Genomic DNA, 18,126 nt, shown 5'->3' on the forward strand with positions numbered 1-18,126 from the left:
CACGGAAGGGAGGGGTCTTTGCCTGGATCTGACTCCAAGCCCCAGAGGGAAACCAGAAGAGAATGTCAAAGTCCCTCTTCCCTCTCGCCCTGACCTGTGTGGTGGCAGGTGTGGCCCATGTGCCCAGTCCCTGGTCCAGGGGGTATCAGGACTATTCTGCCCACTGACAGAGGAGCAGGGCTTGGGTTCAAGAATGTGGCCCAGGGCTTAGAGTCCCCTGGGGTTAAGGAGCCAGGAGGCCAATCTTAGGGTGGCAGAGCCAAGTAAACGCCCATGGGTAACAGGGTTCATTTATATTTGGTGTTGCCAGGAGTTGTGGTCTAAGGCAAGTCCTGGTGACACCCAAAAAAATAAGAAAAAAAATGCTGATTTTATAAAGACTGCTTTCTTCCATAGTTGACAAACTTATGATGGTACCGATAGTTGGATACTACTCTTAGAGATGAAAAAGGTCTTAAGGAATCTTCCATATTCCATTCACCAATCTGTGTTCTTGTTCAAAGCAAAATTAATTCCTTTCAAAATTAACGTATTAGCTTAATAATAATTTTTAATCTTAAAATAATCTATCTGTGAGAATGGGAATTTTGGGTAGGAAAAAGTGACAGAAGATGGGACAAAAAGAGAATTCATAGAAAGACAAAACAGAATTTTTTAAATGGTGGGTACAAACTTCTGTTTCCAACTATATCAGTTTACCTTAGGAAAACATACTAGAAAGGCCAGATAAATCATAAGCAACATTTGACTGTGAGCGTTAGAAAGCTACTGAGGTAGCCATGACCTAGAAAAAGTAAAATAGAGAAAGAAACTCACTGAAGTGAGAACAATATTCTGCACATGCGATTCTAGCCCAGTCATTTAGGAACTACTGATGAAGAGCAAAAGTCTGAGAAACCAAATGTGGCTCCTAAGAGGTAGAAAAGCCAGTAGATCTTAGGACAATGTCATAGGACTAAGGAAACCAGAGTTGGAATTGAGAAATAACAAGGCAGCTAGAATTTTAAGGACCAAAATCACAGAGAGAGTAAAGATTCAGAGAACAGAGCTGGATTCAGCAACAGTGTTCCCTTGCAGTATTTTCCATGTATAAAAGGTAGACAAGACAAGATGCTAAGAAGTCAAACAAAAGCTAACTGAAGTCAAAGCAAAGACTTAGTTGGCTCATAATGCTGAAGAGACAAAATTGGGGTTCAGAACCTATGAAAGATTTGTGGCCCAATGGAAAACTAATGATACGAATTAGGACACTGGAAGTCTCTACATATGTCTGTGTGTGTGTGTGTCTGTGTGTCTGTGTGTTAGGAAGGTTGATGCAACATCTACATTGAACCTTATAAAGAAGGAAAATGAGTATGAAGTTGGTCCAGGTGACTGAGGTGATCTTCCCCTACGTAAGAATAGGAAATTCTCTCCTCAAGAAAATACAGTTGACCCTGGAACAATGTAGGATTTAGAGCTGCTGACTCCCTGTGCAGTCAAAAATCCACATACAACTTTATGGTCGGCCCTTCTTATCTGTGCTTCTGAATCTGAGGATTCAACCAACCACAGCTCATGTAGTACTGTATTACTTATTGAAAAAAAATCCATGTATAAGTGGATCTGTGCAGTTCAAACCCAGGTTGTCCAAAGGGCAACTGTAATGTCATTCAGATTCTCTACAACTTGTCATATCCCAAGTCTGGTATTCACTGAAGAACCACCAAGACTACCAAGAAAAGGAGAATTAGAATAAAAAACAAAACAGAATCAGAATCATAGATGACCTAAAGTTCATACATATTTCGGTAAATATTATGAAGTTCAAGAAAATAGATGACAAGGTGAAGAATTTAACGACAACTAGAAACTAGAAACTGATTGAAGTTGAACTGATAGAATTAAAAATTATACGAAATTTAAAACTCGCTAGTGGATTGGACACAGGTAAAGAGAGGTAAGTGAACTGGAAGATAGAGTAGTAACAATGTTAAGACTAAAGCACAGGAAACGAAAAGAATAAAAAGTACACATAAGCTCATTTGAGACATATGGGCCACAGTAAACATTTTTATCATATGTGTAAACTGGAGTCCAAAGAAAAAAGGAGAGAGAGATTGGGATGAAAACAATATTTCAGAAATATTAACAGCTGAGAGTTCTCTAAAACTAAAAGGAATATATGGAGCCATAAATCAATAAGCACTAAAAAAATGCAACAAGAACAAATACAAAGAAAACCACACCTAAGATCACCACAGTACAATTCATGAATAGCAAAGAAAAGCATGACATCTTAAAAGCAGCCCGAGGAAAACGAGAGAGATTACTTTCAAAGGAACAATAGGATTAAGATTACAGTTTACTTCTCAGCGAAACTGAATGGATACTAGAAAATAATGGAATAACATTTTTAAGTGCTAAAGAAAAGAGCTGCCCATTGGGAATTCTAGAGGCAGAGAAATTGTTGTTTGGAAGGAAAGATGCAATAAGGAAATTTGCAGACAAACAAAATTTAGAAAATATTTTCTCATCAGAACTGACTGAATTAAATTATAAAGGGAGACCTGCAGGCAGAAGGAAGATTATCACAGATGAAAATAAGGACTTTATAAAGAATTATGTATAACAGAAAGGGTAAATAAGTGGATAAACCTAAATAAAATCTAACAACACAAAAGGGTAATAATAAAATATATCAAAAATTAGAATGCATTAAAACAAATGGAAGAGGAAAATATAGTAAAAGAAATTTAAGATCTCAGCATTGCCTGAGAAGCAGTAAAAGAGCTAATAAGTCATGGTACATGTGTAACTGCTACTTATGTAAAAATAACAAGCTAATACAAGGGAAAATGGAATTTGAAGAAATCTCAAAGGAAGAAAGAAGAGCAAAAGGAACATAACAAGGTGGGACAAATAGTAAACAAGGAGTAAACGATCTGTAAGAAAATACATTAACAGTAAATACTCAAAGGACAAGGATTATTGAAACAAAAAACCTAATTCTATGCCACCTACAAGAGACAAGAGTCAGATTGAAAATGAAAGGATTCAACAATTATGTCATAACAACAATAAGCAAAATTGAAGAAGATTTTTTAATGTTAACATAAATTTGAAAGCAAAAAGTATCACTGGCGATAATGCAGGATAATAAAACCCACTGTTACTTTACAAGGAATATATTATAAATCTAAACTTCAATGCAATATATGATGGGAAATTCCAAAAATCTAAGTAGAAATAGAAAAATCTGAATTACCTAGATCAGTAACATAGAACCACAACAATAAATCAGCAGATTATAGAAGATCTGAGTACCATCATTAAAAACTTTGGCCTAAATTTATATAAAACACTGTACCAACAATGATGGAATATATATATCACGCAGAAATTTTTAGGTGCACGTGGCACATTTATAAAATTGACTATATTCTGGTTATAAAACAAGACTCCGAATAAGCAAGAAATTTAAAACTATATAACCAATATTTTACCAAATAGTTGGATATTAAAGACATACTTCTGATCATTATGTAGGTCAAAGATAAAGTCGCAATGGGAATTAGAATTTTATTAATTGAATGATAATGAAAACATGCCATAACAAAACCTGTGGTTTGCAAATAAAGCTGTGGTCACAGAGAAGTTTATGTATTCCAATTATACTCTCTAAATGTAAAAGGGAAAGGAATAAAGCAACTAGAAGAGAACTAATCACCCTGAGGTAGGCAGTTCCTGAACTGTACCTGTTGGGGAAGGCAGGGCAGAACTTCAGGAGGCCAGCTGACAGCACGGTGAACACCATCTCAGGAGCAGTCTCCAAGAAAGAGAATTTAATGTACAAAGGGATGACTAATATATATTTAAGAGCTAGCACCCTGAGCCTTCTTAAGGATGACTTACGTTGCTGGGGAAAAAATAAGAAGTGCTCGATGTAGAAGGTGAATAGCTTTATAATTCCCAGGAGAATCTTGGTACCAGGACCAAACAATGAAGAACTTGGAGTCCCCGTGGCTAATCCAGCAGACAGAAAAGGAGGAACAGAGATGCGAGAGAAAATAAAGGGAACTCTTGGTGCAATTCGGTGCTGCTGCAGGGCCAAGTCCAGGTATGTGCTCTCTATCTCCACATCTTAAATAAAAGCCACAATGTTCCTCAGTCTTTCAGGTAGTTAGAATTTCTCTTTAGAACCTGAAAATGGGGTCACGTTTCCGGTCTGCATTGCTACAATACAAAATAGAGGCAGGATGTTTGAAATAGTTCTCCATCTGGCAGAGGAGGCCTTGAAGCTGTGAGCCACTCACTGCAAACCAGCAGGACATGAAGGATTCTTGAGCAGATCTGAAGCTACTGGGAGGCCTTTGAGGAGTTAAATCCCATAGTAAATACTGTACCTTCAATGGCCCCTTCTCCCTCTCTGTCCAGCCTTCCTCCACTCCCGTGGGGGCCCAAAGGGGTTAAATGAGCACTCTTTGACTTGTACTTGGTGGTCCCAGAACTTGACGTGGGCTTGGAGACTTCCATGAAAAGTCTGCCTTCCATCTACTGGCTTGGGTTTCTTGGGCTCTCTGCTCCAGGCTAATCCCTTCAACCTGCTTTTTCCATTTCTGCCAATAATCCCCCTCTCCAGACCTTCCTAATGCTCTTCTGGGGCAGGGGGGAGACTTACTGAGGGCAATATTTATTTCTAGAGGGAGAGGTGACCACATGACTTCACAGTGGTCGTCCCCTTGATGATTCAGTTTCTGTCTAGATTAGTCGTGGGTGTTTGTGCACCCCAGCCTCACCCCCAGGAGGCTTTAGAACACTGTCCTTGTCTCAGCACTGAGCCTCTATCTAGCCTCCTTCCCTCTCTCTCCTTACCCATCTTTACCCACAGACTCGCAGGCTTTCTGGACCTCTGAGGAAGATAAGCACTTCACAGAACCTCTGCTACAGAACCAAACATATTGAAATGACTCTTTACGAAGATACTGAAACAACAGAAAAAGAATACATGACGATTGTTTCTCCTGAGGGTTCAGTTACCTAGGGGGCCTTTAGCAAATTTTGACTGATAAATCTAACCTTTCCGTCCTTGGCAATAGTTGATCACACTGTGAGGAAAACAAGTTAGAGAATGAAAAAATAATATTTGGATTTCAACGAAATAATAAAGATGCAGGGACTATCTTTGACTTTTGCAAGGTAAGAAGAGAGTTTACATTTTGATTATTTGATGGCAGGAATCCCTTTTAAAACAGGGCCAGTCTGCATGATGCGTTTAAAAATCAACCTTTTCAAATATAGCCATAACCCCCACAAGATTTCTTGATTTCTCTGGGGTCAGATAAACCATCACATCTCACAGTGGTGCCCTGTATATGAAAGTGATAAACATAACCTGGAAGCACAGCAGTGGCTAAAAATATGGAGCTGGCAGCATTCCCTGAAAGGATCTTTTGCTTTTAATTCATTGCAGAAAATGCTAATGTCCAAATTCAGGCAGGTAGATCTTACCAACCATCAAGAGCTTCAACCCTGCTAACAGCTAAGTATGCACTTTTAAACTCTACTTTGACTGCTCCAGAAACTTACTGGGTTTCGTTAATGCCTCTGTTACTATTTCCTTTGTGTCGTTTTCTTTTTCTTTAAAAACACAGCTGTGTGATCTTGGGGAAGTTATATTATTTCTTTGAGACTTGGTTGCCTTCTCTGTGAATATCTGGGTATAATTTTAGTATTGCTCAGTAGAATTTTTGGTGATAATGAAAATATTCTATATCTGTACCATGCAATGCAGTATTCAATAGCTACATGGAGCTAATAAACATCTTTGAAATATGGCAAATGCAACTGAGGAACTGATTTTTTAATCTTATTTTTAAATTTGTTTAAATATAAATAATGCCATGTGGCTAGCATCTGTTGACTGTACAGATCTACATGATATTTTAAGGACACTCTCCACTCAAAAACTCTACCATTCATTAACTCAAGCTAAATATTTTTGCCCTCTGAGAAACAGAAAATAATTTATGCTTCCCTTGAAATTATCTGTCAAGACCTTTATCAGTTTGGGGACATTATATTCTTAAAATTGACTTTGCTTTATGAAACTTTAATAATGCTGGAGTTTCCTGCCCTTGGTACCACCTTTGTGTTGATGGGAAATATTGTGGATGATCAAGGACCATTTCAAGAGATCATGGAGAGAAACCTCCTTCTGGATTTAATTTCATTATGAGGATGTCAAAATGCTATATTACTTAAAATAAAACCCGTACCGTTTTTATGCTAAGTTATATTCTACATGTAGATGGAAAAATGTTAAAAAGATTTTTAAAGAACTGCGCATCTATTTTTGAAGCTGATTTGGCTGTTCAAGGCTTGCTAGCACTTTATCCATCTCAGTACTATTTCACTTAGTAAACAAATGCAGTTGCCATAATTGTTGCTTATGTGTCTGTGTTCCCTTCTAGGCTGTATGTTTTTGAAATTAGATACAATATTTATATCACAGCCCCTATGTATAGCACAATACCCATTGCTAATTCAGATTGTGTTTTAAGATATGAGACAAAATGTAAGACTTTTATTATAGTCATAAACATCTAGCAAACCAACCAGAAAATAAATGCTAATTTTCAGTTGGTTGGCCGAGAACAAAAAAGCGAAGAATACCTCGTGCAAAACCATATCTCTGCTAACTACTGTTGGATTTAGAGCACACACATGCTAAAAAATATCTTCTTATCAAAGATTTGAGTTTGGACCTGAAAAAATTATATCAGAAGTGAAAATAATCATGTGGTCTGACCAGCGTGGATCATACAAAGTAAGTGTATACTATATATAAAGTAGATAGACTACGAGGTCCTACTGTATAGCACAGGCAACTATATTCAATACCTTGTAATAACCTATAATGGAAAAGGATCTGAAGAAGAAATACATACATCGGAATCACTTGGCTGTACACCTGAAACACAACATTGTCAATCAACTATACTTCAAGTAAAACAAAACAAAAAACTAAGTGTAAAGGGAAGTATAGTTTTATAAATTCACCTCTGATATCCAATGGACCAACTGAAAGACAACAGAAACTACAAATATCTAGGAGACAGGACATGGCCGGCAAACCAGGCCGTTACCCTTGGTAACGGTCATACCTGCCAAAAAATATACAGACTAGCCTGCATTCATGAATACATAGGAATTCTTCATTTATCTGGCATTGTTAGGCAATGAGGTATGTTAGGAGAAGTTTTTTTAAAATGACAAATTGAAGAGGAGTTATTTTAACCTTCACTCGGTAATTTTTTTCTAAAATTAAGAAATGTATCTACTGGTGTATCTAGTGTTTCCTTGATAACTCGGGGTCATCAGTTCAATCAAGGTTTGCATGAATAATGCAAATGGAAACAAGACAGGCATGCTTACTGAAACTGAAAATGACATAGCAATGGCTGGAATAACTGATGAGAGAGCAAGAAAAAAGCAAAACTGAAAACAAACCGTGATCAGGAAACAATCAGTCAAGTTCTGACTTTCTGTACTTAGTTTCAAAAAGAGATACCACAAATCCCAGCGAGAGACTCCAGCATCATTAGCTGTCTTTCTCCTTTGTTTCCACCTTCCTTTCCTTTTCCTTCTACCCTAGATTGTTCCAGGAAGTGTTTATAGCTCCTTGCAAGACACATTCTAATACTTGCTTTCTCTCACACAAACTTCACAATATGTCCATGTGATAAATGGTGTGGAGGTGAAAGAGAATTCATCACAGGGACAGCTCCTACGAAAATAAAATTAGAAACTAGCTTCTACACATGCAGAGAGAAGGGCGTGGTGTCAGGCACTAATTTTCTTGCGAATTCCTCTCCATTTCTAATAGACGTTCTTCTTTACCAAGATCCCTTTTTATTGGTGTCCTATTCCAGACTGCTCCACTCCGCCCATCCTCATCCTGTAAAATACATTCACACTCTTTTGTGACCCTACTTATTTGCCCATTAAATAATCAATCATAGAACTGTCGGAATTAAATCTAGAGTGAAATTAAAATGCTGGAGTCACTTGGAGGGTTTAAGCAGCTCCACCAGAAAATACTGGGCATGGATTTAAAAGAGGCTGCGTGGGACTTGCTCTTGTCCAGGTTCTTTCTCAAGAAGTATCTGAAATAAGCCTAAATTCAGAGTTAATCAGACTGGCCTGCTTTCTCAGGTGGAGTGGAACTCATTGCTCTTTCCCCTCAACTCCCTGATGTCAGTGGCACTTTCCGGAGAGGAGGTGGACTTCTCTGCCTACTGCAGAAGCTCAGTTCCCCCGGGGTCCACTCCCCATCTGAATCCCACACTTGAGGCCAGATGGCAGCCTTCCCAGAACATTCGTGGCCTCCTTTCAGTTTTTGACCTGCTCAGATTGAGTCCCTCTAGACTCTTTCTGGAAACCTGATCTTCAACCCCTTTCCCTGACCTCGATGGTTACCTGCCTACTTTAGGCCTCAGGTGCTTTAGCTATAAAATGATATAGTTGCCCTTAATTCTAAAGTCTTCTTTCTAAAGCGCTACAATGTGGTGGCTCCTTGAAAATGTTTCTCTTTGCTGGTTTTAATTTTGTAGAGAATTAAAACCCCAGCCACTCTAAAAGACAGTAAGTTGCATTGGATCAGGAAAGTGTGCTTTTGTAGTTAGATTAACAGGGATGGAAGACGACTTAGTATGTTTTAAGATACTCATGATCCGTTCTCGTGAGAGTCGGGGAAGAAGGGGAATGGAGTTAATAAAATACCAAACCATTGTGACAAATTAAGTTCACCAAGATGTAGGTAATTAGTTACTACTTGAATAAGCCACACAAATCCAATCCAAGTTTTCCTTTAGTTTTCTAAGAAGGATCCCAGTGAACTAAGTCCCACGTTCAGTAACTCCACGTTCAATGGCTTAGTCTTTAAAAACTGTTATGTTGCTGGAAGCAGAAATATTGCCCATCAGTCCTAATTGATGTTTAGCTATCCCGCACATTTGAAATAAATTTATTACTTTGCCTGATCTCAGTGTAATACATTCTAAAGGGGCAAAGAGCCCACGAAAAGTTATGGAGTCTCCATCTTCTACACTGAAGTGTGCAATACATTACATATTATTTGGCCGAGAAATTCACAAGGCATAGAAACCACACCATTAGCAATGTATACAGTGGTAAACAGCAGGTAATGAGAATGATATAAAACCGAACAGACTGTGTAGGTTGGCACTGCTGCCAATAAAGCAATTATTAAATTCATTCATATATATCCACGCTAGGTAAGCTCTTTGAGGGCAATTGCTATGAATTCTACATACCTGTCAGGATATTATATATAGCCCAGTTTCTATGCCCTTTATTCAAAGACGCTGAGAAAGGGTTACTCTGGGTAAATTCAGACCTTTTCTCAATATAGAATTTGGTCAACATGCATTCTGAACAGCAAAATTTCACAGTATTTTCCTACACTAATTGCCACCTCAGCAAATGCAGGATTAAGTATAATGGATTATAAGAAGTTAGAAAGATGGAAGAAAAGAAGGAAGGTAGAAGAAAGGTGGATATGGAGTACTTCAACATTTATGTAGAGTGGACCTAAAACTAACCTGAGGTTTCCCTGAATTATTAGCATATGCTATAGAAACTTAAATGAAAAAATAAAAAACCCAGCAAGGGAAACTCAAAAGATTCTCTGTTTTTTCACTTTACTGCATATACACGTCCATCTTAAGCAATCTATATGCTTATATCCAACAAGAGAGCATTGTTTTGCAAGGCTATTTGGGTTCTATCAGCATGTAAAGGTCGGACAACTCAACTTTAGCAGAGTCAGCTTTCAGGTGAATAATTGCTTCTTTCAGGTTGCGAGCATTTGAATTCTCCAGAAATGTTTCCCAAAACATGAAAATTAAAAGAGTCCTAGGACAGCGTCCTTTAGAAGTTTTATAGTATCAAGGTTTTTGGAGGAGGAGTATCCTTGTCCATTATCAACACAATGATTCCAAGCAGATCAGTTTATGCTGAGAATATTATATAACAGAACCCACTTCACATCCATTATACTGACAGTGATCTTCATTACTTCAACCTTGTGCTTCTTATAAAGTTGAAAATACTGAGCCAAGAACAGACAGTGACAATGCCAGAGACTCAGATGTACCTATAGGTGCTTTCAGACAACATCAGCCACCCAGGCTAAAGTCCTGGTTTAAAACATCCCAACATGAATGCATCTCAAAAACCATATGCTGAGCAAGTGAAGCCAGATCAGAAGGGCACCTACTGTATTATTCAACTTACATGAAATTGTAAACTGGGCAAAAGTAATCTCTAAAGATAAAAAACAGATCCGTGGTTGCCTTTGGGTGGGAGATGGGGATAATTTTGCAAAAGCCTGGGAGGAAACTTTCTAGGGTTTTAGAATTGTTATCTATCTTTATGGGCGTGCTAGTTATACAAATGTATACATTAATTAAAAGTCACTGAACCGTTGACTAAAAATGTCTGCATTTTATTGCATGTAAATGATACCTTAATAAGGTTGATTACAAAATGAACCAAAACCAAAACAAAGCAGAAGAAAAACCTCTCAAGACCTTAAAGAAAATACACTGTTTTCTTCCAGGGTACCAGATTGGAAATGAGGCATTGGTCTGTTCTACCCTCAGATTATCCCTAGGATTATCTAGTCTATTTTAAAGCACTAGAGTCCCCTATCAGGAAAACTCACCCCATGTTTAATTACTTGGATTTCTTCTGTGCCTCTTCTCCCAACACAGTGAAGCCATTCACGGAAGAAAAACCAGCTTTTTCCAACTTTGCATCACCATATATTCTTTGCAAAGCTATTATTTATAGAATCAAATGTGGTGACACTTTGTAAAAATGTAGCTTTTTGAGCCTTACAAATCTTAACAGTTAACCTATTGCCTCCATTGGAATTTGGAAAAAAAATTATTTTGAAAATGAATAGCTGAGAATTGACATTTTTGCTTTTTGTGATTTTCTTTTCCCCTAAGAGAGAAGTGAGTAGGAATGAGAAACACATACATAAAGAAAAAATTATCTTGCTGCCTTTGCATGGTTATAATTTATAGGAGGCCCTTTTCAACAATAATCTATTATCAGAATCAATAAAATATAATCTCCATGAAGGCCAGGCCAGGATATTTGTCTCTTTTTCAGCAGATTGCAATACAAACCACATTCATGGATATGCTTCTTGATGATCTTTGTAATACTGGAACAGTTGACCATTTCCTCATGCCTCTTCACCTTAACTTCAACCTGGTTTTTCACTGATGACCTCACATTTCCTTCTCTATCACTTGGTTGTGGGCCTCTTTTCCAACTCCAACTCCAACTCGCATTTCACTCTGGAACCAAAGGAAGACTCACACCTTCCTGCTTTTTAGTGATACCTCAAGGTCATTTCCATATTGTGATCACCCTGAAGAATAGCCAGACAATTGTTATTTCAGAGCCATCTGATAGTTTGTAGCTCTAAAAATTAACTAAGGACCAAATTTGTCAAAAATATCCTAGTTTAAGATTTTGGTAATACAGCAACAGTAATCCCGAAGTCACTTATGACAATCAGTGTGGGAAGCACCCTCCTTCAGGAAGATCCTTTGCCATACAATACTCTTTCCCTGTCAGGTAATAAGGAAGCACGGCCGTGGAAAGTAACCTTTTGTGGAAAGAAATACTTGGCTTCGAGAAGGCTTGCAGTTCATACATTTTTCTTGAATTAGATTCCCCATTAATTACTTTATCCACAAAGAGGTAATTATCAGAATTATGTAAGCAATTAAGGAGATGCTACTCCACATTCTTTCAGCTTGTTGACCTTTCTCACTTTATTTCATGTGGCCATCTGAAACATCAGTGATTTACATGTCTGTCTTTTTTTTTTAACAGATTTCTGTGTGTGTGTGTGTCCCCATGATGAAAACATCATTAAAGTAAAATATCATGAATAGACTCTTAAGAAGCAGAGTCTACTGAAAGTCCTGGAAAATATGAAAGCACTAATATTCATGGACAACTCTACACTCTGAAAGTTACTCCAAATTTTGTTGATCTCTCTTTTGTCTAGGAGTTTTTCAAATTTTCTACCATGATCATTTGTTAGTTTTATAATTACATAATAAAGGCATTACATCATACAATCTTTTGTTATCCATTGCAGTTTTTTGTTATCCATTGCAGTTTTATCCTTTCCTTGTCCTCAGCAGATATGTCATAGATTATTAGTACACAAGCAAAGACTTTCAACGTAACAGTACTTTATAGTGAGAAGAACTATACTGAGCTATCTCTATCCTAAGACAATGCACCAGGAAAGCACTAGGAATTCTTAAGCACTAGGAATACAGAGACGATCAAGGGGCAAGTTCCTTGCCTTCGAGTATACATGATCATTATAGCAAATGCTTAAATAGCACTTAGTATGTAACTCACCACAGCAGTCTTATTATCCTCCTTTTTAATAGATGAGCAGAGGAAGCCACAGGGAAGTCATAGGGTAAAGCCAGAATTTGAACCTAGGTAGACTAGTACACTCTCCACGGCTTTAACTACTACATTAAAATATATATATATATATGTTATATATATATATATATAAACTCCAAGTATTCCAAAGTGACAAAACACTTATCTACCAAAACTCAAAAAGGAGCACAGAAACTTGCATAGAAAATAAACATGTAAAAGTTCATAAAGAAACCACAATATAACCTGTTCCACATAATATACTGACTGCAGTGTCCTGGGCCTCTCCCATCCTTAGGTAGCTGGAAATTACAACAAAATAATACTTTTCACCTTTGGAAACCACACCATCTCTCATACCAACCAACCAATTACTTCCTTAGAGAGAATAGGAAATTAACCTGAATATCATAAAAAAAAAATATATACATAGCATTACTGATGTAGAATCTTTGTTTGAAGACAATAATTTCAATAGCAGAGGGAACGTTACCATTGCAGGCTTCAGATAACCTCTATATTTCTCAGATTTCATGCTAAATCATATAATGCCATATTGTGTCTGAAGCTATTTTTTCAATAGTCCGTTTTCTTAAATGGACTAGCAATGCCGTAAATACTGAGGAACATTTTGGCTCCCAGATCCTAAAGCCATTCTGATTATGCCTGGGTGATCATGGGGACGTCATTGGAACTCCCAGAGGACTGGCTGAAATACCAGTGTTCTGGCCAGCTTACAAATTAGAAATTATACAGAATCCAATTTTATTTTTTTCTTAAGTAATTCCTATGAGGCTTTTGGGATGTCAATGTAAAGTCCTTTCATGTGTAATCTTTATCCATTAGATAGGGAACAATGCCAATCCCCGTCATAAATACTTTCACAACCTGACACTGAAAATCCACTGCAGGGCATAGGACCTGCAAATAGGATGTGAATCACACACATCCACTCATTCAGACAATCAAAATATCCATTTTTAAGTCTACTATATGCCAATAATGTACCGGCCTCTCAGATGCTAAACCATGCTAAACGCTGAAACAGACATACTCAGTTCGGGCCCTCTTGGAACTTATTACCTACAGAAGTGCCTTCGTTGTAAATGGTCAGGTCTCAGCCAATGCTATTATAATCAGCAGGTGACCAAAGGATAGAGCTTGCTTTCTAAACAAGCTCCACACTCTTTGCTTTCAACATATTTGCTTTCCTTCAAGGCACATAATCCAGTGGTCAGTTTCTCCCAGTTAGTGAGGTTTGGGGAAAAGGTACCCAGTGAACAATTCCTTGTGGCCTCACTCTTTCCTAGCACTCTCCTCTGTGCTTCTGAGCTAAAGAGACCTGGATTAAAGTCACTTGCTCTACCCTTATTATTTTAAAATAGGCCTGCTCCTGCTTTGAGGATTTCCACTGGACCAACAGAGCAGCAAAGCAGCACTGAATCAGAAGCAGGTAAATTTCAAAATGACAGCTCTAAATATATCTACTCTCCTTTTGTTCTCCTCCTATCCCTTTGCTCTGAACACCTCTGCCCTGAGGCTTTGCCTTTACCCTTCTCTGATTACTGCTCCAAAAGGGTTTCCAAGAGCAGGGAGTATTTATGGTTTCATTTGCTCCCAAGTCCTTGGTGGAAAAGGATGCTTGCTTCCTGATTCTTACTATTTCCACACTCACATCATCAACACAAAAATCATCATTAAAAAAAAAATTTCCTCAGCTTCATATTTCTTCTGGGCCAACACTGAAAGAATATTTTCAAAGAAACAATATCCTCTCTCCTTTGCCCTTCTGGGTTTCACGTTCTTACCTCCAGTCTCATTTTCAACCCTTATTACGGGATGCATCACAAAAACAGAAGAAAGTTCTTTGTGCTTTCCTGTACCAGCTAATTATTCTAATTTGTTCTGTCTCTACCGAACAGAATGCGAAATCAACACAAAGGCTGATTATGCGACCTCTTCCAAGGGAATGGTCTGAGAGTTGTCTATTTACTAATGAAGCTCAGTGTGTATTAAGGGTTGACTGAAGCAATCATCAGGAATTTTCATCCCTTAAATTAGTCTTTTCTACCAGATGCACATCTTTCATTTCGGATAATATAACTTTTAAGTTCAGGATACAACTGGACAAAAGAAAAGAAAAAAGGTAACCAACACAACATTTGCAGTAATAACAGTAACAGCTATCATCCTTCCCTGAGGAATTCAGCCTACTTTATGGACACAATTTAGTACAAACTCATAAGAAAGCTAACAAAGCCCCAAACCACTTCACAAGAGCGTAGAGAGGTAAAGGTCAGAAATTATTACTGCCAGACCCAGCAGACAATGGCACCTACAGGAAAGAGCACAGGACAGGAAAACCTGGAAGCCTGTGTTCCAGTTTCGGTTATTCCTGTAAGCACTAGTACGATCTGAGTGAACTCAGCCTGCCCTGCTTTTTCCGTTTATAAAAACCTACATCATCCTCTCAGTAGAATGAAATGCCACATCTGAAAAGTTGCAGATCTCTTTAGGAAAGAAAAAAGCTCATGCTTTCCAACCAAAATGGAATAATTCAGTCAATGGAGACTTAATAAAATCTGCCATAAAGCAATTGTTTACTTGAAATCTATCTTTTGTGGTATATTTATTGGGGTAAGGAGTGTAAGCAAATCATAATCAGAGTTACCGATTATTCCAGAAATCAAGGTCATTGAGTTCAGATTCCAACGTTGACCCTGACCCAGGCTTACAGAGATGTAAGATGTCCCAATACCTCATATCCAGCATACATGGGAGAAACAAGGTATGCAGACAGATCCTCTTATAAATATCCCATATGTCGTGGTTTTAATACAGGGTCTCAGATTCATTGCCATTCTTCGCATCCAGATGTGGGCATTTTCCCTTGAATTTGGGCAGGCTTTCCATGGCTTCAAACAATACAGCAGGGGTCAGTAAATTATGGCTGGTGGGCCAAGTCTAGGCCTCTACCAGCTTTTATAAATGAAGCTTTATTACACAGCCATGTTCCTTAGTATATGTATTGTTTGTGTCTGTTTTCACATCACAGCAGCAGAGCTAAGTAGTTGCAAAAGAGACTGTATGGCTTGTAAAGCCTAAAATATTGACTGTCTGACACTTTATGGAAAAAGGTCTCCAACGCCTGCAATAGTATATAATGAAAGTGATGCTATACATCTAAGACTAGGTCATAAAAGGTCATGCAGCTTTTGCATGATTCTCGTGGAATGCTTCAACCCTGGACACTCATTCTCTTGGAATACTCTATCTTGAATCCTAACTACCACGTTATGAGAAGTCCAAGCCACCTGGGCAGCCATCTATAGGCACTCCAGTCAAGAGTCCTTGTTGGGCCCAGTTCTTCAAGGGCCAGACATGTGAATTAAAATTATCTAGATGATTCCAGCCCCAGCCATCTGAATCCTCATTAGCTGAGGTTTCAGATATCAGTCATGGAGTAGAGACGAGCCATCTCCTCTGTGTACTGTTTGAATTGCTGACCCACAGAATCTGGGCACATATTAAAATTTTTGTTTATTTCACCACTAAGTTTGGACTTCTTTATTATGTAGCAATAGATAACTATAGCACTGTGTCTGTACACAGGATTTCTACATTTCACAGAGCACAGATTTTTAGATGTGAATGTTGACTGCTCAATTTCTAAGAAGAACGTATACACACACATAGGTACAAAATGTTTATGTATATGTAAATATTAGACCTATATAAACTAATCTGTATTATCCATAAAATGAGGGGTCCTTGATAATGGCTAACATTATTTTTCGGTATTTATTGTGTTCCAAGAACTGATAAATTCTTGCATTGTATGAATTTTCTCTTTCACCCTCATAGCAACTCCCTGAGAGAAGTAATGGTATCTCTATTTTATAGATGAGAAAACTGAGGCAAAAACAGATAACATGCTCAAGAGTACTCAACAAGTAAATTTTAGAGTCAAGATTTGAACCCAGGTTCTCAAGTTTTAGATCCCTTACTCATACTCACCAAGCTATATACTGAGGAAGGGGATGAAAGCTGACGTCATTACCTCATGCTCAAGAAGTTAGACAGAAACTTAGCAGGTACGGTTGAAAGAAGACAGAACTTGGAGTCGTAAGTCCAGAGCCTGAGTTATGAGATGAATTCTCCTCTCATCTAGATATAGGTTTGTTTTTAGAAAATGAAGAAGATCACTGCATATTTTGATTGTTAATTTCTGTACTTAATGATTACCAAAGAATGGACTTTTACCAGGGAGCTATTTTGCAATGACATAAATTATTGATTCAAACTCAAACCTTTATTATAAATTATTGATTCAAAATCAAATCTTTATTAAGTCTCCCTTGCATCAGAAGTTTTTCCCACTCTTCATTTCTTTGAAACCCTTTCCTGTCTACTCTTGGCCAAAGCTTGAAGCCTAATTTAACACTTGGAAATAAAATAATGAAATAGTCATAACACAGCAATTCCAATGCCTACTGAAATGGAAGCTCTAAATAATTTTTCAGATAATTTAGGAAATTAAAAATATTTACATCATAGATGCAAAGACAGAAGTTACTTGTGTAATAAATGGTGAGACAAAAAGTTTCTGGTCAAGTAGATTTGTTTATATATGATCACTAATCTGAGTTCTACCCCTGTGCTAAAACCCAGTGACAGGTTGCATACAGCTTCTAAAGGGATAGTTCAGTGCATTGGGTCAAATTCATGCCATAAAATGTGGTATTAGTAGTAGTACTAGAAGACAGAGTGACTGTCTTCTTTGGGACATAGATGAAGACCCCAAGATAGACAATATCAAGGACAAATTATGTAGAATAAGATATTATCTCAGTCCTTGGAACATGTCATCCAGGATAGAACAAGAAGTAGGTTTATTATCAAGTACATGAAGCCAGAGACGGTAAGCAATGAGTGGTAGTTGGTTAAAATAGACAGGTTTTAGAAGCAGAGGCACGGATGTAGAAAACAAACTTAGGGTTACCAGGGGATTGTGGCAGGGAGGCTAAATTGGGAGATTGGGACTGAAATATACACACTACTATACATAAAATAGATAACTAATAAGAACCTGCTCTTCTTATTAGCCCAGGGAACTCCATTCAGTACTCTGTAATGGGCTATTTGGAAAAGACTCCAAAAAAAAAATAAAAGTGGGGCTTCCCTGGTAGCACAGTGGTTGAGAGTCTGCCTGCTGATGCAGGGGACACGGGTTCGTGCCCTGGTCCGCGAAGATCCCACATGCCGCGGAGCGGCTGGGCCCGTGAGCCATGGCTGCTGAGCCTGCGCGTCTGGAGCCTGTGCTCCACAACGGGAAAGGCCACAACAGTGAGAGGTCCGCGTACTGAAAAAAGAAAAAAAAAAAAAAAAGTGGATATATGTACATGTATAACTGATTCACTTTGCTGTACACCTGAAACTAACACAACACTGTAAATCAACTATACTCCAATAAAAATTTTTTTAAAAAATAGGTTTTAAGAACCATAGTCAGGGAGCAGTGTGGATTGGAAAGACCTGGCAAGAAAAATTTCTGCATCCTCAGACAATGCTCCCCAAGCTGGCTATTGCAAGGGTGAGCATTTAAGAGATCTTTGACCTAAGGAGGACATG

The 18,126-nt window shown here is 37.9% G+C and overlaps 1 protein-coding gene across 32 annotated transcripts in view; it reads left to right on the forward strand.

Moving 5' to 3' along the window:
- Positions 1-18,126, forward strand: part of LOC115850539 (metabotropic glutamate receptor 7-like) — a 282,573-nt gene that overhangs the window by 239,334 nt on the left and 25,113 nt on the right. For 15 of the 32 annotated variants that reach the window (XM_070044785.1, XM_070044799.1, XM_070044783.1 and 12 more), the window contains 2 exons: positions 3,956-4,099; positions 4,871-5,821. Coding sequence is in view for 7 of the 32 variants with exons in the window: in XM_070044803.1 (XP_069900904.1) it covers positions 3,956-4,053 (98 nt within the window). In the remaining 25 variants the exon portion in view is untranslated. Of the gene's footprint in view, positions 1-3,955; positions 4,100-4,870; positions 5,822-11,919; positions 12,163-13,880; positions 13,949-18,126 lie in introns of those variants that run through there. The other 17 variants (XR_011377198.1, XM_060293449.1, XM_060293451.1 and 14 more) reach the window with 4 other exon arrangements.

This window comes from Globicephala melas, unplaced genomic scaffold, assembly GCF_963455315.2.
Source record: "Globicephala melas unplaced genomic scaffold, mGloMel1.2 SCAFFOLD_226, whole genome shotgun sequence".
Taxonomy (NCBI): domain Eukaryota; kingdom Metazoa; phylum Chordata; class Mammalia; order Artiodactyla; family Delphinidae; genus Globicephala; species Globicephala melas.